Source organism: Neovison vison, chromosome 2, assembly GCF_020171115.1.
Source record: "Neovison vison isolate M4711 chromosome 2, ASM_NN_V1, whole genome shotgun sequence".
In the NCBI taxonomy this organism is placed as follows: Eukaryota; Metazoa; Chordata; class Mammalia; order Carnivora; family Mustelidae; genus Neogale; species Neogale vison.
In genome coordinates, this window is record NC_058092.1 from 215,806,762 (window position 1) to 215,833,151 (window position 26,390).

The 26,390-nt window shown below is 55.4% G+C and overlaps 1 protein-coding gene across 2 annotated transcripts; it reads right to left on the minus strand.

The window, feature by feature from the left end:
• Positions 1 to 284: 284 nt before the first annotated feature.
• Positions 285 to 24,584, minus strand: LOC122901096 (inositol 1,4,5-trisphosphate receptor interacting protein). Of its 2 annotated transcripts, none has more exons than XM_044240459.1 (2): positions 24,399 to 24,584; positions 285 to 4,048 (listed from the first exon to the last, which is right to left on the minus strand). In XM_044240459.1, exon 2 carries the CDS (start codon positions 4,033 to 4,035, stop codon positions 2,377 to 2,379), a length of 1,659 nt encoding a protein of 552 aa, XP_044096394.1. In that variant the 5' UTR covers positions 4,036 to 4,048; positions 24,399 to 24,584; the 3' UTR covers positions 285 to 2,376. The 2 variants fall into 2 exon arrangements, with proteins under 2 accessions (XP_044096394.1, XP_044096395.1); XM_044240460.1 differs by having other exon boundaries at positions 285 to 4,051.
• Positions 24,585 to 26,390: the final 1,806 nt, after the last annotated feature.

A 26,390-nucleotide genomic window follows, 5' to 3' on the forward strand; every position in this document is an offset into this window, starting at 1 on the left:
AAAAGCTTCATGTTCCTAGTAGCTCCCACATTTGTTTGCACATCAAGCTCTGTGAAAGGTTTGTGCTGACCTCCCCCACATTCCCCTTCTGGAACTCCATAGGCTACTTCAAAGATGGGCTAGAAAGGTTCTATTTTGTTATTTTTTAAAGTTTCCTGAACGCATAAGAATCAAAAGGGAGTGAAAGCTTCTGGGGGTAAACAGGAAACCCTCCCTGCTCCCTAACTCTGCCCAGGGAACCTCACAGACTTCCTGAAGTGAAAACAAACACCGTGACCAGTTTCTACTCCTTGCAAGAATTTAATTCTTCCTTCAATATAAATAAGGCAGCACGAAACACCGAGAGTTCTGCTGCTTTGTGCTTCAGAAGCAGCTTTGGTGCATAGAAGATCCAGCAGGAAGGAGGCGATCTGCAAGCAGCTGTCCTGCTGAGTTGTCATCTCTGGATAAACAAGAGGCCAGGAGGTCATTTTTCAGTGAACTTTCTCCTGGAAGCCAAGGGGAGGCCGAGGGAGGTTCACACTTGGTCTCAGCTTCTGGAGTCTGGTGTCCGTCTGTGGGGTCTCCTCCAAGCACAACATAAGGATAAGGGGGTGAGGGCAGGCAAGGCATGGGCAGTAATAAATACGGACATTCACCCCGATTCTGGAAACAAATCCCAACTGAACAGGGGGCTTGGGGCTGTTGCTGGGGGCCATACAAGTATGATCCTTCCCAGCGCTGGAGAAACGAAGATCCAAGTCTGCGCGGTCTGACTCCAGCTCACACTGAAGGGTTCCTACGGCCTCAGTGCCCCATCACAGCTGAGCCTCCTGCTGCAAGTGAACCCGGTTGGGCAAATCGTCCATCTTCTAAAATCCCTGGGGCCAGGTGAGAGCACCCCAGGATGAGCACCCCTGGATGAGCATCCTCTGCAGCTCGTGGTGAGCCCGATACCCCCATGGAGCAGGGTATTCTGCTCGAAGGCCTGGCCAGCTTAATCCCTGGAGGGAAACCCAGGTGCAGCACTCATTCTTGCCTCTCCCTTGGCTTGCTGGGTCAGTGAGGCAGTACCATGGGAGGAATTCCCGAAGGGACAGCAAAGCCACAAGTTGAGAAGTGGCTTCCCATCCCCCCTACCCAGGCCCGGAGATGGGCCAGGTCCCACCGAAGGCTCTGGCACCTGTCCCGTGACCGTAGCCCCCAGCAATGCTGAGGTGATCTCTTTGGGGCTTGGGGGCTGGGTCGGCACTGTTGTCCCTGTGTGTCCCCAGAAGGCTGAGCCTCTTCATGTCTTGCTCATCTGTGTGGCCAGCATGACCCATCCAGAAACGGGAGGTTCTATGCCACGAGGGTGCTTCCCTGGAGTGAACAGGTCTTGGGAGCAACAGATGAAGCTAGGTCTCCTCTTGCTTCCAGGCATGCTCGGCTCTAGGACTGTGACGCCGCCGCTGAGGAGCACTCCAGGCTATGGCATCCCTCCCTCACTCCTCAGCTCTGCCGTCTTCTCTGAACTGGGCATCAGAGGCAGACCCCAGCACCCTGGGGACACGTTCTACCCTGCGCCCCAGTCACCCTGTGTCTCCTGCATCTTCTGCCTTTAGTACCTGCCCTCCCTCAGCACAGGCATGGCCAAAGACCAGCTGTGGAGCTTGTCCCCACTACGGTGCTCAGGGCACAGCACACTGTGGGAAGGGGTAGGGGAAGGGAGTTTACCCTGAGTGAGACATGTAGCTGGAAAGGTGGCCGATGGAAACTTCTCTCTGCCACCAAGTATCCACTTCTGGGCAACAGACATTTGCCCCTTGGGGCCTTGAATCTCTTCTAGGTCTTTTCTCCAAATAGTTTAAAAAACGGCAGCCGCATTTGGACTCTAGTAGTGCAGGCTGTGGATGGAAGGTGGCAAATTCCCACAACTGTCCCTGTTGGTGCCTTGGCTGCGATGCCTGGGGTCAAGCCATTACTGGGGACAGGCTGCAGGGTCTTAACATGCACCCCTGCCGGCATTCCTGCAGATCCCCTGTTGATATTTAAGTCAAGCCTGGACCCAGGACGTCAAAAAGGACACCCGAATCGATGTTTGCGTTGTCTTCAGCTTGGCGTCCAGAGAGGATTTCGTCATCCTCTTGGCCATTTGTGGTGATCCAAAAGTAAGACGCAAAGGATCAACCCAGCCCAGACAACCACCTCACCAGCAGGCCCCAGTGGCATGAAAGCAAACCAGCTCGGCCAGCTTGGAATCCTGTCTCCTCCATGCCGTGGGGCCTGGCTTCCCCGGTGGGCTGAGCCGTGGCGCCCTACAAAGCCCACTGTTCTCCCGGACGGGGCCTGCAGGTGCTCCCAGAGGTGTGGGCCCACGGGGCGCCCTGTGTCCTGGCCCCCCGGGTCCTGTCCGCCCTACAAGACAACAGCTTTGTGGGGTAGGCTAGCATGGTCCGCGGGGATATGGAGGGAGTACTCGCTAATAAGCACCGGCGCGTTCTTGAGCATCTCGTAGAAGGAGTCCACCGTCTTCCGGTAGAGACTCCGCTGCAGGACGAAGGGCAGGAAGAGGTTGAGAGGCTCGGCCCTGCGAATGGCCTCAGGGAGTCCCATGCCCTCGGGCGCCTTGCGGTTGCCGATGAAGAAGTGATAGAGTTTCTTCTCCAGCAGGCTCTTCTCCAGGAAGCGGAGCAGCTCGTGCAGGCGAGCGTCCAACTGGCTGGCCTTCCAGTCGGCCGGCCGCCGGGACAGCAGGAGGTGCAGCAAGGCGGTCTTCAGGTGGTAGCTGCTCAGGCCGCTGGGGCCGGTCAGGCGGCTCTGCTTAGACAGCAGGAAGGAGGCGATCTGCAAGCAGCTGAGGTGGCAGGCCCCCTCGGGCAGCGCCTTCGAGGTCATCCGGAGGAAGTGTCGCTCGTAGACGGCGAAGGACAGGAGCCAGTCGGTGCTTGACGCCGGGGTCTCCCCGGACGGCTCCCTGGGAAGGTGGGAGACGAAGTACAGGTCCGAGTCGTCGCACTGGATCACAGGAATCAGGTTGAAGGGCATGAACTTCCCCGAGCGGAACCTGATCTTGAGGGAGCCCGGCGAGTCCAGCTGACTGAAGGCCAGGTCGAACTCATACTTGTGGGCAATGCGGTGCCAGGCTCTGGTGAGCGCCGTCTGGAACCACGTCATGACCCGCAGTGTGTCCAGGTACGGGGAGCCTCCAGCGCACAGCAGGGTCTCCAGCTCGCTGCCGGGCCGCGCCGGGCCGTTCCTGCCGTGGAGGAGACACAGCATGTCCTCCCCCAGCGTGGTCTTGCCGCAGACGCAGCCCCGCGCGTCCTCGGTGGCCCGCACCACCTCGATCCGGCCGTAGCCCTGGCGGCCCAAGGGCACGGGGCGGCGGGCGCAGCAGAGCTCTGGGCGGAAGTGGTAGGGTTCAGGCGGTACGAAGGGCACAAAGAGGTGGCAGAGCAGCGGCTTGTCCACCTGCCAGTTCTCGTACATGCTGTCCACGCCGATGAAGTCCTCCACCTCCATGTCCGTGTCCCGGTTGCAGAGGCTGCGCAGGGCCTCCAGCAGGTCATCCACGAAGCCTTCCACGAACTCCCGCGTGCGGGCCGCGTCGGCCGTGGCGCCCCGAATGCAGCGCTCGGAGAAGCGCTCGAGTGCGGCCTTGCTGGGCAGGGTGAGGCCCCGCAGCTGGGCGCCCTCCAGGCCGGGCAGTTCGTCCTCGTCCCCGACTGGGCACTCCGGAGAAGGCCCGTCCTGGTGGTCCTGCCGCCACACCTCGATCACCAGGAAGAGGATCATGCAGAGGGTGCTCCACAGGTCCCAGGCGGTGCGGGCCTCGTTCTGCTGCTGGCCCTCCTCCGCCAGCCGCTCCAGGGCCTCCTCCTCGGCGGCCAGCCGGGCTGCCTCCTCCTCCAGGCGGAGCTGCTCCAGCTGCAGCTTCTCCTGGTGCGCCTGCATCTTGAGGATGATCTCCTCCTCGCTCTCGGGGACCGTGGCATTCTCCCGCGGGAACAGCAGCGGATGGTTGATGATGGCTGTCACCACCACCAGACACACCCGGAAGAGCCCCAAGGCCATGGCTGGAACTTTCCTGCTATACAGAGACATGGATCAGAATCAATGGTCACACCCAGCTTCCGTGCACAATGCTTCCTCCCCGGACCCTCACACCAACCTCTGTCCCATGGGTCGATCTGTCCCACCCAGTGGATGAAGGTCACACGGTTCTCCTGCCTGGCCCACAGTCCCCACCCCCTGTGCTGCAGCACAGCCTTGGAAGAAAGAACTGCAAAGTCCTTGCACACTAGCAATCCTGGCTGAGTGACTCGCAGAGGCTGTCCTGTTTCTGTCTGCCCAGTCCTTCCCCCTTCTGGAAGCAGCGATGCACTTTCCTCAGGAGCCAACCCGTCTCTGGCCCACGTCCTATGGCTTGGGTGGGGATAACCCCACCCCCAGATCCAGGGGTGAACATATAACCCAGGCCCAAGCCATTCCACACCCCCACCTACACAGTGTGGATTCAGCCAGAAGCACAGGACCTCCCTCCAGCTAATGGGAGGGACACAGAAGTGGGATTTCCTGGGACTGATGGGGAGAAAGACTTGGTTTGCAAGGGAACAGGATCATGGCTTGGGTGTGGGGGGGACGACTCTCTATACCTCAAAGGGGGGTTTGCTTGAGAAAGATGCCAACAGACAAAAGCAGTTTCCCTGGGCCCACCTATGCCTAAAGCCATTGCTTCTGGAGTTTTAAAGATTTTATTTATTTATTTGACAGACAGAGATCACAAGCAGGCAGAGAGGCAGGCAGGGGTGGGGGTAGGGGGGGAAGCAGGCCCCCGGCTGAGCAGAGTGCCCGATGTGGGGCTCCATCCCAGGACTCAGATCATGACCTGAGCCGAAGGCAGAGGCTTAACCCACTGAGCCACCCAGGTGCCCCTGCTTCTGGAGTTTTAAAGTCATATAAATCAATAATGTTTTTGCTTTAAGTCAGTTTGAGTTGTTTTCCTATACTTCAACCCACCTCTCCCCAGTGAAGTCCTTGTGGTTAAGAACAAGAAGGTGGAGTTCCAAGGCCAGCCTTGTCACTGATCAGCTGTGCACCCTTGGACACGTAAGCACACATCTCTGAGACCCAGTTTCCTCACTGGATGAGAGAAAAGCCATCGTACCCTCAAGGGTCACAGTACTGAGGGACGTGGTGACCCATGCAGAATATGTTGTGGCACAGTCAATGGTACAAAACATAGGTTCACTGAACAGCATATGCTTCTGAAGCAGTTTTGGGCCCTTGTCTTCTCCTACTATAAACCTTTCCTTTGGATTTGTAAGATCTCAGTCCAAATTCAGACACTGACCTCCGGGCCTTCTCCTGGGTCTCTCCCCAGGGCAATCTTGGAGAAAACCAGAGTGACCGAGTCACTGGGTTTCCTTTCCTGAGTTGTCTAAACATTAAATCTGACTTCTTAATTGTGAAGGGAGACACTCCATTCCTCCAGGACAAATGGATTTTTTAGCTCTCAAATGATCTCAAGGGAAGGGCTAACCCCTTACAATCATGGGAGTTAGATACACAGAACCTTGGCCCCATCCCAAACCAATGGAACCAGAAGCTGCATTTTGATACCATCCGCATTAACATCTGACAGCCACAGTCTTACAGGGTAGGCCTTACATTATACCCTCTCCTCTCCCAAGCAGGAACCTTGGGGAATAACAGGGGCCTTTCCCATACTTGCCCAGCCCCCTTTCTGCCTAGGACTTCAGTGAGGACAGCAGACGGCCAAATGACATTGTGGGACCACAGAGAACACAGAGTGCCCCCGACCCCCTGTAAGCCAAAGCATGCTGATAGGAACTTCTCCACTCTGCTTGAGCCCCATTCCCTAACCTTGAATTTACACCCTTAAAACCATTTTTCCTGGTTCTTACCCTAATGGTGCCAAGGAACAGGGACATGGCATCAAGTAAAACACGTCTGCAGGTTCTAGCCAGCAGGGCCAGGATGTACGTGACCTGAGTTGCCACCCATGGGTAGAACCTGCCGCTTAGATGTGATTCCATCCCGTACACAGCTGGACTCACAAACAGGAACCAAAAGCGGGTCCACCAGCAGGATTCAGCATGCACACACATTCAGGCCTCGGAGGTGAACTTGAGGAGGAGACAGAGGGCAGGAGAAAGTGTAGGAAGTCAGGCCGGAAGGGGTGTGGGGTGAGGAAAAAGTCCAGGGTGAAGCTAGCCAGCTTTTCTTCCCTATGACGAGGAGCGGCTTGCTAGATAATTGCAGAAACAGGTCGGCCCTGGTTTCCACACAAGGGAAACCTCAATGGAAAGTTTTGCCAGAGTGGTCCGAGCCAAAGCCGCGAGGCTGACTTCTCAATGTGGATCAGGGTTTTAAGATCAAGGCACGTGGGGCTAAGCACAGCACCAGACAGAAGTCAGTTGGGAGAAAATTTGGAGGTTCTGAGGCCCTCGAGGGCCCCTGTACTATAGACAGCCCCTTTGGGCCCAGTAGACCCCGACAAGTCACAGTCCCAGGCCTGGGCAGCCCCTGACCAGCCTCCACGCCAGCCCAGGGTAGGAGGCCAGCCAGTGAGGAGTGGAGCCACCGTCAAGCCTTAAGACCAGAAGTCTTCCTCCTCTCTCCCCACCAGCTTCCACAGGGCTACCTGTGGGCACCCTCGTGCCTTGTTCAAGGGCTCTAATGGCCTCCTTATACTGGGAGAGGCGACGTTCAAATCCCCAAACCAAATGGGGCCATTGACTCTGTATGCTAGGGGTTACAAGGTTGGATTTTGGAGAAGACAAGACAGGGCTAGAAGTCACCATGGGCATTACTAGCCATGTGACCTTGGACAGATCACTCAACTTCTTAGGCCCTCAGTCTCTTCATCTGTGAAATAGGCATAATCATCCCTGAGGTTGTAAAGCTTCAACAAGATCATGCATATAAAGCCCTTGGCAAAATGCCTGCCCCTGTGTGAGTTTTCTCATGAAAGGGTGTCTGTGATGGGATAGGGAAACGAAGTGACCCTGGCTCGTAGGGGTTCTTGAGGAGGCACGCAGATGCCCGCACAAGGGACTCTGGCAGGATGCAAGCAGTAACACGGACAGGAGTAAGGTTATGAATACACACACCAGAGCACAGAGCACAAGGGACATGGGCTGGGCTGACAAAGCGGGAGGAGCCTGGGCTCTAGAAGCAGACAGGCCTGGGTTTGAAACCGGACTCTGCTCCTTGCCAAGGGGTCTCGCTTCTCCAGGGCTCAGAGACAGAGCTATCAGCAGACCCTCCTTCCTAGGAAGGCAAGAGTTATGGGAGAGAATCCATCTCAGGTGCTGGGAGCAGATGCCCTTCCATATTCGCTCCTTCCCCCAGGCCTCCCCAGGCCTCTCTCTTCTCACCTGCTAAGCACACCAGCCCTGCCAAGTCCCGGGGGTGTGGAGGAAAGCACGCTCAAAAGTGCTTTGAAAGCACAAAATGCTCCTCTAGTGTAGCTGTCCCTTGGCACACCACTCTGCCCACCCTGCCCCCCAGCAAAGGGGAGAGGCCTTTGGAGCCTTGGATCCTCCTGAAGGTGGAGCTCTGACTCACTTCTTACTCGAACCAACAACTCCCTCCCAGGGATCAGATGAACTCCCAGGTGTCTTTTTGCTCCTTTAAAATCTGGACAAGCAGGCTCTGCCTGTGGACGGGGAATGGGATGAGGCCGCTCATTGATCACTAGATCGGACCAAGTTGGAACCTCTACTTCCCCTCCCCAAACCAAGCCACAGTGAACACTGCCCTGGAGGCCACGGGGCCAGAAGAATGAGAAGGAACCAGAGTGGTGTGACTTTTATTGGAGATCATGGGGACAGACTGGTACCTGGGATCCTCTCCTCAAACCATGGATACATATGCACGTACACACACACACACACACACACACACCCCTTTCCCAAGGACCCCGTTCCCCAATTTCAAAATTGTCCACCTCTGCCTTGGCCCAAGACTCTTACCCCTATTGAAGATGCCGCATATGTGTGGCCCGAAACACCCAGTTGGGTTCAGCTTAAAAATGAACTTGGGTCATTCAAAGGGCTTTGTCTGTCTGCTTGCCAGGAAGCCGGCAGGAAACCTGCTGAGTTCCTCTCCACCCCCGCCCCTGTCCACAGAGCGTGGTGGCCCATGCAGGTCACAGCTAAACTTAGCCTGGCAAAGAGCCAGAGTCACGAGGCAGCAGGGGCTGGGCCAGAGGGCTGCAGGTGGTCGGGCCAGCCAGTGGTTTTCTCAGACCTTTATTCTGCGCCTGGCCAGAAGCCTCAGACTCTGGGGAAGAAGCCCCAGAGGGCCTCTCTGTTCCCTGGGCTCTGTCCCTCCTGCATCCTCCACAGCCTCCCAGCACCCCAATCAGAGCTTGGTCCAATGAATGCCACGCAGAGTTGTCTAATAGAGATATGCCTCCGTTGACCAAGCCTTCACTAGGACGTCCTGGGTACACGGTGACCCCCTATAACCGAAGTGGGTGTTATCCCTGCTTCACAGGTGGGTAAACAAAGCCCAGGAAACAAAAAGCCATTTTCTAGCCACACGACTAGAAAAGGCACAGGTGGGTTGAGATACAGTCTGTTCTGTTTCCAGCTGGAAACCCCAAGTTCTTTCCATGGTGCTGTGTTTCCAGAGCACCTACTGCGTGCAAGGAACATGCTGGATGCCACAGGGCTCATGCAGCACAGGAGCCAACATGATCCCAGGCAGGAAGAACAGCACCATCCACACGTGGAGGCAGAGAGCCACCAAGGATGTCACAGGACTGAACGGGCTGGGAATGTTAATGGCGCACGAGCAGCAGGGGACAAGAATGCAGAGAGAGTCTCATTTCTGTTCTTTGGGGGCCCCTCTTTGTCTGTGGACCTTCCCTGTGTTCACTGGCTGGGGAGATGTGGCTGTGTGAGCCTTTGGCTCCAATCCACGTAGCCCCCTCCTTCCAGACAGAATTCCTATACCAAACCCGAAGAGGGGAGAGCCTGTGTTCATCCACACTCCCGACCCATCACCCACATACCCCCACCCGGGGCTGGCTGGCTGTAGCCTCAGCACCAGGGGCGCCCAGGACCCATTTCTCAGCAGCCAGCAGTCCCCTGGGACAATGGTTCTCCAGATGTGGTCCCCAGTCAGCAGCACCATGTGGGACCTCATGAGAGAAGCAAATGCTCAGGTGCAATCCCAGTCCTGCTGATCCGAAATTCCAGGGCTGGGGTCCAGCACCCATGTTGTCCTGAGCCCTTTGGGTGGTTCCAGCGCCAGCTCAAGTCTGAGAACCAGTCCTGCCCAAGCCTGGCAGGCCTCCAGGGAGGAGGAGGGCGCGGTTCCTGGTTCTTGCGGTGTCCCAGCAGCCCGAGCCTGCAGCTGTCATATGCAATTAGCTCTGCTAATTACAACCACCCAGGCACCCTGGCCCCGCCCTGGCCCTGCCCTGGCTCCGCCCTGGCCTTAGCATCATCTTCGGAGCTGAAAGGAACAGCTGAGGTTGTTTCCTTATAATTTTGGAATAAAGGAGTTGGGTTGATGGCAGGGGAAGCCACCTGCAGCCCAGGCCCTGGGGGGTTCCTTGGGTCCCTTCCCACTGCTTAGGCTCTGCACCCTCTGAGGAAGAAGGGGCCAAAGGAGATGAGCAGTCAGGAAGTTTGGTTTGCACCCCTACTGTGCGCCTGGTCTTGTGCTGGAGTCCCCAGTCCTTGGCGAGGTGGGGTCTGTTTGGGGGCAATAAAGCCACACATTGAAGGAAGTCAGAATTTAGTGTTGTACTCATCTAAGCCCCATTTTACAGATGAAACTAGAGAGACCTAATGAGGAGAGGAGCCCGAGCAGGAGGGTGGGGTCGAAGTGGTCCAGGCAGACGGGCCCTCCCAGGGATTTCTGGACAGACAGACAGCAGAGAAGGGGAGGCAGGTGCTCGTGTGCCCGTGAACAGATGAATGTCCAAAGCTAAGCCCTCGGCGAGTATTCTGTCGTTGATTCTCAGAGCATGAGTTAGGCAGCTGCAACATCCTATCTTGTGAAGAGACTGAAGGTCGGCAAGGTCCACTGTGTGGCTTCAAAGGTTTCCTGTCTGCAGTGGGCCTGTCCCCTTCCCTCTGCACTCCCTCCACCCTCCCAGAGCATGAGTGAGCCCTGCCACCTACCAGGCATCAGAGTCAGGAGGGGCGACCACCCAGCACATTGGGGTTGGCTGTGCCCCGAGGAAACAGGACTAGAAGAAAGGACAGGTTGAACAGAGTTTGACCTTGAGCCTTGGGGGTGGAGTTTGAGCCCCATGAGCCAGCAGTCTGTCTGCAGCCGTAGTGAGGCTCTCCTCCTGTGGTCTGGCCTGTCTGATCCCTGCTCCCATGCCTCTTCCTAGCGGAGCCCACGCTGCACACCAGTGTGCTTCCCCGCCCAGCCCAGTGGCACCTTCATTCAGGGCCGGCTCAAGGGGCCGTCTTCCGGGAGGCTGCCCCTTGGTGCAGGCCTCCCTTGCCCTTCTCAGAACCCTTATAGGTCAGGCCACCTTCCTGCTCTTTCCTTGTGTTTCTCTGCCTACCAGTCCCTGACTTCCTAGTTAGAGTTCCAGCAAGTTCCAAAAGCTGAACGTCCTCCTGTCTCCTCCCAGGCACCAGGCTGCCCAATTTGTCAGGCTCCCAGTACACCAGTGAGAGCTGACTTCTCACGTGTTACGGAGGAGATGGTCGCTGTAGGAGTGACATGTCCCTACAGACTCCTTCCTCTTCACCTTACTCAGGGATGGGGGTGGGTAGGGGTGCAAACAGACTCAGCATAGATGGCCCCCACCCTTCCAGGACAGGGGTCCCCCGCAGGAGAGGAGAATGGCCTCGCAGACTGGCCCAGGCCCTAGCAAGGGGATCTCTTGCTGAGGTTCCTCTCTGCCTGTAGCCCCATTGGGGGTGGGGACAGAAGAAGGGCTGAGCAGCACTGGGGAGGGTCTGGGTCCTGTGGCTTCAGGTCTGGGTAGTAGAGGGAGGGCAGGCAAAAAAAAAAAAAAAAAAAAGGAAGTGAGGAAAGAGGAAGGAAGAGGACCAACAAAGCGTAATTGAGAAATGGGTTGAAGGGTGAGGTTCTGGGCCTCCCGTGTGTCTTCTCCTCCGTGTCCTTACAGTCACCCCCATCATCTTCCACCCCACCCCACACCCCTGCAGAACCTCCATCTTGGCCTCCAGCCAGGCTCGCCTTCCTCCAAGCTGCCACTTACATGACCACTGGGCTCCTTCCCTTCCCTCCTTTCAGTCATGCTTCCTGAAGGCAGAGTTGTGAGACCAAGTGTGGGGGAGGAGATGGGGCGTAGTAAACGGGCAAGGCTGCGCATGCTAGAGACCCTAGTGATGGACCCGGGATCAACTGGTCCCACACGCATTATCTGAAGGGACGAGCCACCACGTCGCGTGCGTTGTGATTTCTTTTTTTTTCTTTTTCCAAGAGAAGCCAGAAATCTGAATTTTATCAACATCCTTCAATTTTACAAGGTCGGTACTATTTCAAAAATTCTTTGAAAACCTTGGAAGCCAAATAAAATATGTCAGTAGGCCACTTAAGGCGTGCGGGCCTTGGTCCCCAGCCCCCTCTATGTGCCTCCCTTCCCCTGTCCATTGGCACTCCCCACCCCCTAGTAAGCATCCTCAAGGCTGCCCTTGACCCTGGTACTCTCCTCACTCTTCCCTCTCAGCAATACCACCTCCTACTATTTCCTCTGTGACAAGAACTCCCTGAAATAGCCCTGCCTCCGGCTCGACCCTTCTCCTCAAACCCAGTCCTGACAGAATTCCAGCATCTCCCAGTCATCCCAGCAGCCACCCCCAAGGTAATCATGACCGGCACTTATGAGGGCTGGCCGTGGGCCAGGCCCGGGCTAGGGATTTACACAAAGGCTTTCTCCCAGCCTCTCCAGGGATTAGAAGAAAACAGAGACTGTAGCCTAATGCGTATGCATTACGGAGCACGTAGGTTACTGTCTAGGGTCTTTGGTCCCCACGACTGGACAACTGGACCCCAAATGCTCCTCCCTAGCCCAGGGGAGATCCTACACTGGGCTCAGAAGAAGCAGTGGTGAAGACTGGACCCTGATCGGGGTAGGGGAGAGAGCAGAGACAACCCCCTACCCCACCCTGCCCACCCTGCCCAGTGGAGGAGAGCCCATGGCCAAGTTTATGCTGTGAGAGGAATGGCCTTCTCGCCAAGGTGATCTCTGTGGTCATGGCTCCGTGGCCCCACTAGCCAGACTCAGAGGGTGCCCAGTTACGCCGGCTAAAGCACTAAGTTTCCTCAAGGCCCACTTTCAGAAAGGGAGGGGTTTCCAAAAAGTCACCAGGATGCCAACCCACCCTCTGGTCTGGGGTCATGGAGCTGGTCAGCCCAAGTGCAGGAAGGTCAGGGGCCTGGACTCTGCTGATGGGGGTGGGAGAGCCCACATCCTTCCTGTTCCCGCTCTTCCATCAGCAGCTCATACGCAGATGGAGAAGACAGGGAAGCCATCCATCTCCCAGGAAGGACATGGTGTCCTCCCGTCCAGCCGAGCAGGCTGATGTCCCCACAGCATGTCCTGGGAAATCCCAGTGTTCTGGGACAGACAGACGGAGGCCTGGTATCTCAAGCTAGGGAGCTTATAGGCCCCTGAGAAAGGAAGGGGCTCTTCTGGCCGCCTTTTGTCCGGGGCCACATCCAGATTTCTCTCGCCTGTTCTCCCCAGCGCACCTGGAATCCAACAGCTGCTGTGATGGGTTGAATGGTGACCCTCAAAAAGCTAGGTCCACAGGCTAACTCCCAGACCCTGTGAATGTGACCTTCCTTGGAAGGAAGGGTCTTTTATAAAGATTTTATTTATTTATTTGACAGATAGAGATCACAAGTAGGCAGAGAGTCAGGCAGAGAGAGAGGAGGAAGCAGGCTCCCTGCCGAGCAGAGAGCGCAATGTGGGGCTTGATCCCAGGACCCTGGGATCATGACCTGAGCTGAAGGCAGAGGCTTTAACCCACTGAGCCACCCCGGTGCCCTGGAAGGAAGGGTCTTTTAAGTAATTAAATTAAGGACCTTGAGCCTGCATTCCCCAGGTGGAATCTAAGTCCAGTGACAAGGGTCCTTAAGAGAGGAGAAGGTCATCGAGACCAGAGGCAGAGGCTGAGGTGAAGCCGTGCTAGGGCCCAGAAGGCCTGGAGCCACTGGGACGGGGCAAGAAGTATCCACCCTCGGAGCATTTGGAGGCCGCATGGCCCTGCGGGTAACTTGACCACAGACTTCAGGCCTCCAGAACCCTATGAGAGGTTTGTTTTTCGTTTCACCACCCAGTTAGTTTGTGGTATTTTGTTAAAGCAGCCTTCAGAGACGAACGCAGTCTCGGAACACAGCCTCCTTCCCCACCCCCATGCCCCCGCCACCTCTGAGGTTTGCTCTGCACCGAAGCGGGGGGCTCCCTAGCCTGGCTGGCATAGGCCTCTGGAATCATTTCCTCTGAGCCCTCACTCCCAGCCACGCCGGTGCCCTCCTCGTCCCTGGAGGTCTCTCTTCATCTCACTGGGTTCTAGTTTCCATGTGACACGGGTCAGAGCTTTAAGACTGAGGTTCAAGGCCTGGCCCCACCCAGCCTTGGGGACTCCTCAGTTCCTTCCCACCTGCCCTGGCCACTTCCGGCTGACTGTCCCCTGAATGTTTCCTATACTGCACCCAATTCCCTGCACTGTGTCCACACCGCACGACCCAAACCCTACCTGATGGTCCTCACGGCAAGCCTATCTCGGAAACTGCCTCTAAGAGCCTTCCTGATCCCTCTTCACCCCCCAATTCCTGAGATGAATCCTTCTTTCTTGAAAGGGCTTCATGAACAAGCAGACGGCCTATGTATTAAGCCCTTCTGAGTGTGGGTAAGCCTGGTGCCCTGTGCAGAGGGCATCTCTGGAGGTGTCCCAGAGCAGGGACCCCACCGTGCTTGCCCTCCCCGCCTCTCCCGCTGGGTAGCTCAGCTCACCAGAGCAGCAGCAGTTTCACAGGCAGGGCTCCACGGAGCCAAGAGGCGGAGCATTCGCTCAGAGTCTCACGGAAAAAGAGCAGAGAAGTGAGAGGCCATGCTAGGCCCGCAGCTCCAGACCCTGCCATCCTATCAGAGCGAGCCGCCTGAGCTCTGGCTGTAACCCCCGACTTCTGGAGTCGGGAAGGCTTGTCCTGACTTTCCCCCAAACGCCTGGCAGAGACCCAAGGCAGGCCTGCCTGCTCGGGGCACCAAGGATGCGTGCCATCCTGGGGACCCACCAGGGTGCTCACATCCTGCACTCGGAGACACCCGCTCTCAAAAGAAGCACCGCACACATCCTCCATTCTCAGGAAGGACGCGTTTCTCATAGCCAGGGCGCACCCAATCATCCCCCTTGACCCCTGGATTCCCACCTCACATTTCCGGACCTGAAATCACAGGGGCGTGTTCCCAGTGGAAACCCAGAGGAAACAAATTCCCACAGTGAAGCAGCCCTCACACACCATCAGATGTTGGTTTGGCTTCAGCTCGTGTTTCTCAGACTTTCCCTGCGCCTCTGGGCCCCATCTTGCCCACAGGAGTGCTGGCGAGGAGGGAACACGAACACCCACCTCAGGCAGGGATGCCGAGGCTCCCAGACTCGGCGTGCCCCTTCTCTCCCTCCACCCTGCGTTCTCTACACTCCCTGCGTCCCAGGGGCACGAGACGAACCACATTTAGGCTTGCAGGCTGCGGGGACAGAAAGCAGGCTCCAGATAACAGCAAGTACGCAGGCTCAGTGGGGAGTGGGGAGGGTCTTCGAGGGGGCTGTGCAGGAAGCAGGGAGAAAGTACAAAGGAAAACAAAGTGGAGACAAAGCCCTCCCTTGGCCGGCCTGCTTCCCCTCTCGCAGCCGAGCTGGGGATGGATGGAATGAAAATGAAACAGGCTGCTGGGCGCCACCTTCCTTGTGATCCTTGGAGGAGAACAAAGACGGACCAGCTCACAAAGACAGCCCGGCCTCTCCGGGGAGGGCAAGAGCCCCCCAGGACTTTCCCACAGTTCCCCCATCCACCCTCCCCATCCTGCCCCGTCTTACTCACGCCCAGCTTGAGGGATTCTGGCCCCCACAATCCCAGCTTGAAATCCCAGACTGTTTGCCTGGTCCCCTGGGATTTGGATGGTACAGGACACAATGCCTGTGCCCCAGCTGGGCAGGGGAACAGAGAGAAGGGGGTGGGGGAGACGGGGTGGGGAAGAGGAAAGGAAGAGCTCTCAGCCTCCTGTGTTTTACACACACACACACACACACACACACACACACTCTGCGCCTGCAAAGATCTAAAACCCCTTTCATCTTAATAAAGGAGAACAGCAAGAGAAACAAAGGGAAGGAGCCCAAGCCAGCTGAGAACCGCTCAGAGCTTGTGGGGGCCTCTCTGCTGCAGGAACCTGGGGGGAGCAGCGGGACCGGAGTCGGCCTGCCCGCCCGCTCCAGGGCCGCCTCAGTCAGGGCGAACTGGCCTCCACTCTATGTTCGAGAGCCGCTGGCAAAGTTACCCCTGGAATCGTCCAGGACTGCAGAGGCCTCTTCCCTGTGACTTGGACAAAATGACGACGATGACCACAGCTGGCCGCTGGGATGGGATGATGCCCGCGCTGTGCCCTGGCGCTGTGCCCTGGCTTCTGCCTGAGGCTGTGCCTGGCGTGGAGCAGGGGCACCTGAACCAATGACAGGGACGAGCTGGTCGGGCTGCGGCAGGCAGCAAGCAGGCCCTGACACCGCCAGGTTCACAGGGACATGCTTCGCCTCGAGCCCACCCAGAAAGAAACAGGCCAAGATCTGCAGCAAAGAGCTTAACACTTTGCAGAGGCTTAGTGTACAGTGAAGAGACCAGACTCCACAGTCAGAGGGCCTGGGTTGGAATCCCAAGTCTCTTGCTTGGGGTGACCACGCTACCTCCTTCTGGGCACGGTGGTCCCAGATACGGTCGTGCTCCATAAAGGACACGGTTATCTGTCTCGCTATGGGTGATGAAGCCAGGTCTCCCCTTTGTTAAATCCTGCATCTTAGGGACTTCTCTGGGGAGATGAGGGTGACCGACATCCCTGCAGCACTCCAGAAGCCTGGGGACTTGGCCTGGTTGTCTCCCCCACCTCCCTGTTTCTTCAAAAGGCCCCAGGAGCTGCCACAGAGGGAGAGCAGGAAGCTCTGCACCTGGGGAGCTTCTAGTTTGCTCCGCAGCCCCCCCCCCGCCCCGCCCCCGGTCTGGCAGCATTAACACTGACTATCCTCCAGGCCTTCGGACGACCTGGCTGGAGAATCCACCGTGGGTCCCTGATGCCTGGCATTCAAGGTGCAGGGGTTCCTTGATGTTCCCTGAGTGAACGAAGTCAAGACTGGGGAAAAGAAAAACTTGCTGCTTTTGAAATGGGGGTGTAGTGAGAGAAATCTGATGAAGTCACTTCTAAGGCTTTTCTTTCTGGGAGCCGCTCTGCCATCAGAAAAGTGAAGTGCTAATAGTGGTAAGGGCCTTGGGGAATGGGAGCAAGAACCCTTCCAGATGCAGCCTGGAGACAGACCTTGGCCCCTTCAGGTCCGGATGGCCTTCTGCTAACTACAGGCTGACTCACTACCCGTGTTTACCAAGAAAACAGCCCAGGAATGAACCCTGGCCCAAGTTTATCTGACCCCCAGCTGCCTCTCCCCTTGATGGCCACTTCCTTGCTTGAGAGTCTTACAGAAATGTAAGATAAGCGCAGGATACAGAATCTGAAGCAAACTCAGGAAAAGAAGCAGAGAAGCAACCCTTGGTGGAGTGGCAAGTAGGTCTCCCTTTCTGGAAAAGAACAGACCAGCCCTGTGGCCCTGATGCCCCATGGGAGAGTTTAAAAAACAGCAGCCAATGCGTGACATTTACAGAGATTTAGGCATTGTGTGAAATACTTTACAGGTCTCACCTGCACAATAAACCTCAGAAAAAGGGACTATCTGCATTTTACAGATAAAGAAACTAAGGCATAGAGTCATTATCAGTGTCGGGATTCAAACTCAGGACTTTTAAGCCTCTGATCTTCCCATCATGCTGTGCTGCTCAGTGCCTGATTATCCATGAAATATTACGGATGGGCTTTTCTGTACCCTTTGGAGCAAGGCAGGTGATGGTTTAACTGAAATCTGGGCATGAGGCAGGGAATCCGACTCAACGAGCTTTCAAGGCCCCTCCCACCCAGAGATTCTGGGTGTGTGACCTGAGATGGCTTTTCAACTGAAAGGACAGTGTGCTGGGAAAAGGAGGCAGGGCCCTTCTGACACTGAACAGTACCTTTTGCTGGGAGGTATCAGTGGCAGTTTTGGGGTGGCAAGCAGGAGTCGGGCCTAGGCATCCCCTGTTCTTTTCCCCTCCAGCCCAGGCTCCGCATGGTCCTGGCTCTTCAGCAGTCCTGCCCTTTTACTGACTCTAGAACAAAGTCTAGCAGACAAAGGACCTTTTCATGAACTTCAGGCGGGTCCCCTATTACCAAGAAGGCTATTGAAACAGGCTCCCAGGAGAACATTTTGTTACGAGCACATGCTTTTGTACCAACAAGCAACTAGAATTATGACAACGCCCTCTGTACGGTCTGGCGCAGGTTAGGAGGAGACTCTTGTGTACCCACTTCAGGGAAATGCCCTGGGGGAGAAGTAGGAGTCCAGAATGGCTGCAAAGCTGAGCCCTCCTCCCAGGCAGCAAGCATACCACTATGTCATCCACCTGCGAATGAGTCATTTGAAAACTCTGGGCTTTGTATTTCTTCCAGGACTTCCATCTGAGATTCTTAAGGTGCCCTGCATATTCTCTGGTACTGGCTGCTCCTATGCCCATTTAAGAGGTGGAGAAACTGAGCCCAACTGCTACTACCATAGTCACAGCAGGAGGGGGCCTGGAGTAGGCCGTCTGCCTGTTGTCACCTCTGACACTCAGACTGTGGGATTCTGTTCTTGGACAGAACACAGCTGACATTCATGCCCGTCCTCTCTCACAGCACTCCCCAAACCCTGAGTGTATCTCAACCACCTCTGAACCCCTTTATGAACTGCTAGGGAGGAAGGGGTCCCATGGCTTTAGTTTAGGCCAACTTGAAATTCTATGAGGCATGGGAGGCGAGGGGTGAGCTGTGAGACGTTGCTTCTGTTCCCAGCTGGCACCAACTCTTGGGGCAGCACATACCTGACACTTCTCTCCTCTCCTCTCTGCGTATCATTGATTATAAAGCTCCACGAAGCCAGTGAATCCTGAGCGTGGTCACTGCTTTGCACATTGTAGGTGCACAACCAATACTCATGCAATGAATGAGGCTCTCTCTTAAGTCAGTCCCCGTAGTGAGGATGTGGGCAACCTTTTTTCCCACTTCCCTTTGGCGGTGAGGATGGAGGAGCAGGGAAAGCCACTTTTCTGATTTCCCTATCACTGATCCCTACCTCCCACTGTTCCCTACCAGATTCAGGCTGTAGAAGGGAAACCCAGGACCACACAGAAGCTGCCAGAAGCTACTATAAGGGGTCATGCTCTTTGCCAGTCACAGCTGAGAGAACTCAACAAGATTGCAGCCCTCTATTCCCTTGGGGTAAGGCCTAGCGGAGGCCCAGAGACCTACCACCAACCAGTTTCCAGCCGAGACCTCTGACCTGCAGCCCCTCCCTCTTCCCCTTGCTCAGCCCCTGAGAAACACACCTGTGGATGTCACGCCTTCCGTGCTCCCTCCTTTCAACATGGGTCTTACAGTTGGGATGGGTCTTATTCCTCCTGGTCTACCTTAAGGTGGAGGTGAGGTGTTGCCGTGGGCAACAGTGATGTCACCTTCCAGGTGCTTCCATTCTGCTGATGTCACGGGTCGGGCCACTCCACCCCACTTGGATAGAGGGGGAATACGCTTTCGATGAGAAAATATCACAGGTCCCAAACTGCTGCAGAGGGCCCTATAGACCTCTTAGGCAGCCCCAAACGACCCTCTTTAGCTTCTAGAAAACCTCACCCTTCTTTTCCCTCTGGAAGCTTTGCCTGTTTAGACCAAGCCTCAAACCTGACTCTCCCTCTCCCAGCTGGTGGAAAGGTGGGGACAGCAGCTTTGTCCTCAGCTGTGAACAAACCACAGCGAGGGCAGCAAGGAGATGATGAGCTCTTTCCTTTGAGGACTCTGGGACAGTCTGGGTCCCTACAGCCTTGTTCTTTGGCCAAACGTCAGTGGCCCTAAGCAGAAGGCTGGGGGCCCAATTTGGCAAAGAATGTGGATCCTCGACTGAAGTTGACTGTCTTGAAGAGCGCACAGAGGCTGTGCCTGGCACGGAGCTCAGTGCCTTCTACAGGTGTCCTGTGAGTGGTCATCCCCTCTTTACCAGTGATAAATCTTGGGCTCGAAGGAGTCAAATCACTTGCCCAAGTACCAAGAATACCCATCAGTAGAGCAGGGGGGAAAGGACTCAACCCAAGCCCACCCTGCTCCAGAGACCACGTGGATCACACCTCATCGGCGGGGTGGCACCCAGGGACAGTGGCTGACTGAAGATGAGCTACAAGGGGCCTGGACAGAGATCACATTTAAATCCAGAGAGGCCATCTGGGCGACCAAGCTGAGCTGAGGCAGCCAAGGCAAGCGGTGCCTTAGTAATACTGCTTCCCGCCCATGCTGGCATAGGCGCTGCTGTAAGGGGCCAGTGTGGGGTCTTCCACTTCCTCAAGCATCTGTGGTGATTAGGGACCATTTTTCTTTGTTCTGTGCTTAGCTCACTGTTGACCCATCCAGGCCACCCCACCAAATCCTTTTAACTTGCATGTAGCGTTTACCCCTACGGCTGCGCCTCCAACCCTGAAACTGTGAGTGGTTAAGTTATGCAAATGAAACTCTGTGTAGCTGGGAGCTAATGCTTATAAAGCACTAAACAAATTAAGTAAGCAGAATAAAAATCGCTAAATTATGCAAGAGGAAATGGAGACATCCTATCAGGTTAACAGGGTCCCTGAGACACTGGCGTTGGAGACCCACACAGCCAGGCTGACTGGAGTACTGGTCTACCTGGCAGGTATTTCTCCACTGATGAGAGGGCCACTGAAGTCAAGAGAGCCCCATGCTATTAGACAACCCTCTCCCTGTCCTTCTTTGCCAAGTGTGAGCTGCTTGGATCTTTGGATTCCCACGTGGTTCCCCCAGGATGCGGGGACCAGATACCATCCAGTCTGCATGATGGTGATGGTCACAAGTGTTCCAAATTTTAAAACTAGCATTCTAATTTGCACACCCACTTCTGGGAGTTTCTTGAGGTGACTCAATGGTCCAGGTCCAAACCACTTGGAAAATTGTGGAGATGGGGTTTCTGAGTAGGCACAGCTAAGAGCTAGACTTGGGACAGGTGACAAGATCTACATAAATACCACCCTTTATGGGAAATCTGCTGGGTACCAGCGGTTCTTCCCAAGAGATTTTGAGGCATCCTCATCAGCTGATAAGTTAGTTTATTTAAAATACTGTTTATAGGGACGCCTGGGTGGCTCAGTTGGTTGGGCATCTACCTTCGGCTCAGCTCATGCTTCTGGGATCCGGGGGCCTTGAGATGGAGTTCCACATCGGGCCCCTTGCTCATCAGGAAGGCTGTTCCTCCCTCTGCCTGATGCTCTCCTCCCCTGCTTGTGCTTCTCCCTCTCTAACAAATAAGTACCTTTAAAAAAATATCTTAAAATAATATCTATAGATAGTATGTAGTAACAAGCTTCATTCCAGCTAATTAAGTGCTAAAATGTATGGTGTGGAAAATAAGCTATCATATATATATGAAGGTGTGAAATGGAATCTGGGGAAAGCTTTCCTGAACAAGCTTGGGAAGGGCATCTGTGGGTGAACAGGGCCTGGACAGGGAAGGGAAGAGGGAACTGATGGGAACTGGGCGGGGGGGGCAGTGCTGGGACAGTAGGTTTGAACACTTGCCACCTTGTTCCACACTTGGGGTCATTTCTTGCCTAGGTCAGGGGCCCTGCGTAGCTGTGGCCTTTTCCCTCTGCACCACATCCAGGTAGCACCTACTCATCAACCTCATGTCAGGCCCCAAACTGGATTTGCCACCTCACACTGCCCAGCAATTAAAAAGGAAAATCAGTTGCTACTTGGGCCAGGCCTCCTAGGAGCCATCAAGGCTGAGCGTGCTCTTTTTCGCCTTTCTGCCGCCAGATGAGTTTTCTGTCTTTCCTCCATCTGAGCAGAGAGTGGGTATTTCTGCCTTTGACAAAGAAAAAAGCAATTGCTTTTCCCTTCCTCCCACAAGGGCCCTCTACCAAACTAGCATTCCTTTCTTTCTTAAAAAAGATTTATCCATTTATGAGTGAGAGAGTGAGTGCAGGAGAGAGAGCATGTGAGCAGAGGGAGAGAGAGGATCCCAAGCTCCCATGCAGACTCCCTGCTGAGCGTGGAGCCTGCCACTGGGCAGATCCCATGACTCCCGACATCACGATCTGAGCCAAAACCGAGTCAGACACTCAACCAACTGAGCCACCCAGGCGCCCCCCAAACAAGCTTTTTATGATTAACTTGCTTCTTGTTCTGTGAATGCTCAGTGATTAGGACTCAGCTTCCAGGCTCCTGAACACTTCCCTGCTCTGTGCCTTAGCTTCATCTATACGGGGATAACAATGCCTTCCTCATAGGACTACTATGAAGATTAAATGACTTGATGAAAGTAAAGTGTTTGGGGCGGGGGGAAAGCCTGGCAAATAAATGTTAAGCCTTCAATAATGGTTATCAGGGCTGCTGTGTATGGTTGCACAGATGGTGTACTGCTCAAGAACACCTGGCCAGAGTATGGTAAGGATGAATCCAGTTCAGATGCACTTGTCCAGCTATGTGCCTTGGCCATGTCCATCAAGATGAGGCCCCAAGTGGTATCCTAAATGTCACCAAGGTGCCATCATCATGCAGAGAGGTACATCTAATTCATGTAAGGAGCAGAATATGCCAGCAACAGCCTTGGCGGTTATAATTAACATCCCTCGGCATTCTCAGATCCCCAGTAAGACTGAGACCAATCTCTCTGGGATAAACTGCTTTCAGCCATCAATAAGGACCGGCTCCTCAGCTCCCCAGCACTCTAGGACACTTCTCTGTTAAAACCCCACAGACTGCTCTACTACTTCCTCATTACTGAGGGGACTTCTCAGCCCCAAATATGGAGCCACAGTTTCGCCCCCTGAAGGGACTTTCTCCTTCATAACTGATGATGGCCTGCGGTCTCTGCTGACAGGGATGGACAGTGCATTACCAACTGAGGAGTCCTAGTTGTTGGCAAGTTACTCCTTACTTCTGAGTAAGATCTGTCTCCCTGTTTCTCCTAATCAGCGAGTCTCTGAGGTCAGACAGAGCAGGTCTTCTCCTCTTCTCAAGTGACAGTGCTGGAGATTCCTGAAGGCCACAGTCTCAACCGGCTCGCCTTCTCTTCCCTGAGACAAATATTGCCTGTTCACTCCCTTCTCGCTCTCAAGACGTACTTTGCAGAACCCACTACCTTGCCATCCCCACTCCTCTGGACCAGTTTGGCTTGGCAGTGCTGTCCCTTCCAAGAGCTGGCAAGGACCACTGAGCTGGTGCACTCCAGTGGCCCAGCACTACCATTCCGGGGGCCCTGCTGGTCACTGAGATGTGTACCTCCTCCAGCAGACAGAATCCCCCACCTTCTTTCTCTTTACTGACCCCAGGGGCTTCAAGAAGGGAAAAATACCAAACCAGTTTTCTCTCTTTCTCTTTTCTTCTTTTTAAAGGTTTTTATTTACTTATTTGAGAGAGAGAAGGACACATGTGAGAGAGCACAAGCAGAAGGCGGGACAGAGGGAGAGGAAGAAGCAGGTTCCCCACTGAGCAGAGAGCCCAATGTGGGGCTAGATCCCAGGACCCTGAGGTCATGAGCTGAGCTGAAGGCAGATGCTTAACTGACTGAGCCACCCTGGCGCCCCCCAAAACCAATTTTCTCCCAGGCAGTACTTTCTCAGGTGGGCAATTTTGCCAGAAGCCTCTACTGGAAGTTCTTCCCTGTTCTTGCCCTCAGATAAAAAGCTTGCCCCCATACCCTCTTCTTTGTTTCCCTTTGAGCACTGCAGGAGCTGGGAGGCATTCCTGGTAAGGTGACAACTTCTGGGTTGATGGCATCGGGTTAAAAGTTCAGATCCTGACTCCCTGAAAGCCAGAGCTTAAAATTGCTGCATCTTCGAAAATTACGGAGCGAGGGTATGGCATTGGAACAAAAGCCTTTCCATCCATCCAGAGAGAGCAGAGAGTCAGTGTAACCACTTTACGGTTACCCACAAGTGGAAAATATGAGGGCAGAATGGCCTGGAGCAGCAGCAGGCACAGGGAATTAGCAAACAATGAAAGCCACTTAGGCACGTAGGCTGGAAGGAGGACTCCAGAGCACAGCCCATTATGTTATTAATAAAGAGATGAAAAGCAGCAATTCGACCTGTTGCCATTTTCACAGCTAACCTGGACCTCTGACTACACCGGGCTCAGACCAGCTTTACCTGGCAGCCTCTCTGAGGCAGAACTGGTTTGTAAAAGGGAAGGGCCCTGGGTCAAATTCAAGAGTAACAAGTAATAGGACAGATCTCTCAAACTGATTTAGATCCCAAAGCCCGGAGTCTAGGATCTGCCAGTATCTGGAGCTCTTTCAGTTTTCAAGGCGGTTCCTTCTCACACCAGGCAGAAGATGCGAAAGGCAACGTGTGGTCCCTGTGAGGCTCAGTAAAATCCTCTCCCTTCTCCTGGCCGCACTTTGGTTTTTTATAGAGGATCACTGCGGAGAGGGGGCTTGGCCCTGGAGCTTCTGAGACTCTTCACCTGGAAGCCAGAAAGCTAGAGACTCCGTGCGGGGGTGGGGAGGGAGGAGGTTAAGGGTCGGGCGGCAGAGACTTTGTGCAGCCGCCAGAGAAAGTTCCGCACAGCGTGGGGTCTCCTCCACTAAGAGTCCCAAAAGAGGAAGCTGTGGAGGCTTCATCCGGCCCCCGTAACCCCATAGCTTCACTACCTTAAACCGAGAAAAAAAATAAGCTGCACTCCTCCTGCCTCCTTCCAAGGCGGGGAAGGAGGCCGGGTGAAGAGCCGGGTGACGGTCCCAAGTAACGGATCGCCGGGGCACAAGGGACCACGTTGCGGCCTGGCTTCGGGCGCCTGCAGGAGGACCCGCCTGTCGTGCGGGGCTGCGGCGAGGGGCCCCCGGGGTCCGCGGCCGGGGCTGGAGCCGAGACGCGGGGGCGCAGGACGAGCGCGCGCCGCAGAAGACCACACGGTTGGGTCTCCCAGGCGCCCCCGCCCCCGGCCGAGCAGCCGCCCGCGCCCCCCGCGCCCCCGCTCCGCGCCAGCGCCGCGGCCGCAGCACCGCCTACCCGCGGTCCTCCCGCCCCGCGCCCCTCTTCCCCCCACCACGCGAGATGGACGCCCCTGCACTCACGCGAGCCTTCGTCCCGCTCGGGGTCGCGGCAGGGACCGCGCCAGCCCGGCTGCGCGCGCGGATCCCCAGAGCCCGGAGGCCGCGGCTCGCGGGCGGCTTCGGCCGAGCGTCAAGCCAGGCACTTTAGGGGGACGGGGGCGGCGATACCCCGGCCGGCTCCCGCCTTCTGGCCTCCATCAGCGCGGCCCTGAGGGCTGCGGAGTTACTCATTTCCTGGATGTCACAGAAACTTTTTCCTCCTTATAAGAACAAAACACCCGCCTCTACTCCTGGCTGTGGAAGCTTCTTAAGGAGGACCAGGTGGGTTGCGGGGGCCCGGAGCCAGGGTCGCCACAGAGGTCGGCCCATTGACCCCTCCTCCAGAAACTCCAGAAGGGTCAGCATAACTGGAGGGTGACGGGGAGAGCCGGGCTCCGGCTACTGGAGCCAACCGGTCCGTGTGGACAGGGAGTCGGGGAGGACGCCCTTAAAAATCGGTCTGGGCCGGCGGGATGGAAAGGGTTAAAGCACTGCCAGACGGCCGCGCGTTTTCCCGCGGCGCGTTTTACAAGCGGCGGAATCCCAGGGGCCACCTCTTTTGTCCTCGGGAGGGAAATATAAATCGAGACCCGACGCCGGCCCTTTTCTTTTTTGCGGCTTGAACGGAATGAAGTAACTCACCAGATGGAACGAGAAGCCAACGCTTCGTCGCCTTTCTCCCGGAGTAAGCCGGCACAAAGGAGCCTGGCGACCGCCCGCTGCCGTCTGTAGAGGGCGCTGTGGCGTCCGGCGCGTGTTTACGTCCGGGGAGTTAGACGCTGTCGGTGAAGTTAGGCGCGAGGGCACTGGGGGAGGCCAGGAGGGACAGCGGCTGCTGTCCCCCCGGTGGGCCTTCGTGGCTTATGAAGTCCATAAAGTCCATAACGTCTTCTTTCCCCCTTGTGGCCTCCTCCAGTGTCACAGCCGGTAGAAGTGGCCGGCGACGGCTTGAATCAATCCTGCGTGAAGTGGCTTTGGGGGAGTCAGACACCCCTGGGAGGACCTTGGGGTGAGATGAGGGGAACACACCGTCCAAATGGTTATCACCACTGCTACTGCTGTTGGGTCCTAGATCACCTATTGGCTTTCCTCTTGGAGCCCGCCAAATAATTTCAACACTCGCCTGGAAGACATTAAGCTGAGTCTCAAAGATAAACAGGCAGTGAGACAAAGTGCTAAAAATAGACCCCCTGGCCCATGGCCCAGGTTACTCTTGTTTTCCAGCGTCTGCTGTTGCTCCTAGCGCTTTCCTTACATCGGGGACAGTTGTGGCAGAGTCTGGGCGGCTGATAGGGAGGGGTGGGGAATGGGCTTGTAGGGGCCAAGGACAGGCTGCCCCAAGATGGGCCAGTTTGGCAGGAACATTATTTTGAGCTAGGAGCAATCGAACCCCGGGCAGATTCAGGAAAAGCTCCTTACCTCCCCCATCAACAGCCTGCCTGCTCTAGGAGGAGAGCTGTTAACAGAGATTCCTCTTTACCTAAGAAACTTCTCTGCATAATAAGGCAAGTTTTGTTTTCCAAACTTTTCCTTTCACTGACCTGCTACTGGTCTTTCTCCCCTTTGTATCCTCAGGTTAGTTCTCCTCTCCTCAGGTCATTTTAGCTCCTGTTACCTCAAGGTCTTTGCAATTTCCTCATCTGTGTGGGTTCCCCTTCCATAGGAACCTACATTTGATTTTATCTCCTGTTAAAAAATCTGTCTCGTGTGTGTTTGATTCTTGGTCTTGCTAGTGGGAGGATTTTAAGGGGGCAGAGGAAATTATTCCTTCTTGACTGAGTGATCTAGGGAAACATGTGTGGAAGAGCTGTTTATTTGCCAAAATGTCTGTAAATTGGATGGGTGGGGTACTCATACTCCCCAAAGTTGGTAGAAGAAATTCTTGGAGGGTAGGAACACTGACCTAAGCACCCCCACACTGCCCTGTAATCCTTGGGGTAAGAGTTCCGGGTTACATATGCTGGAATGTGAAGG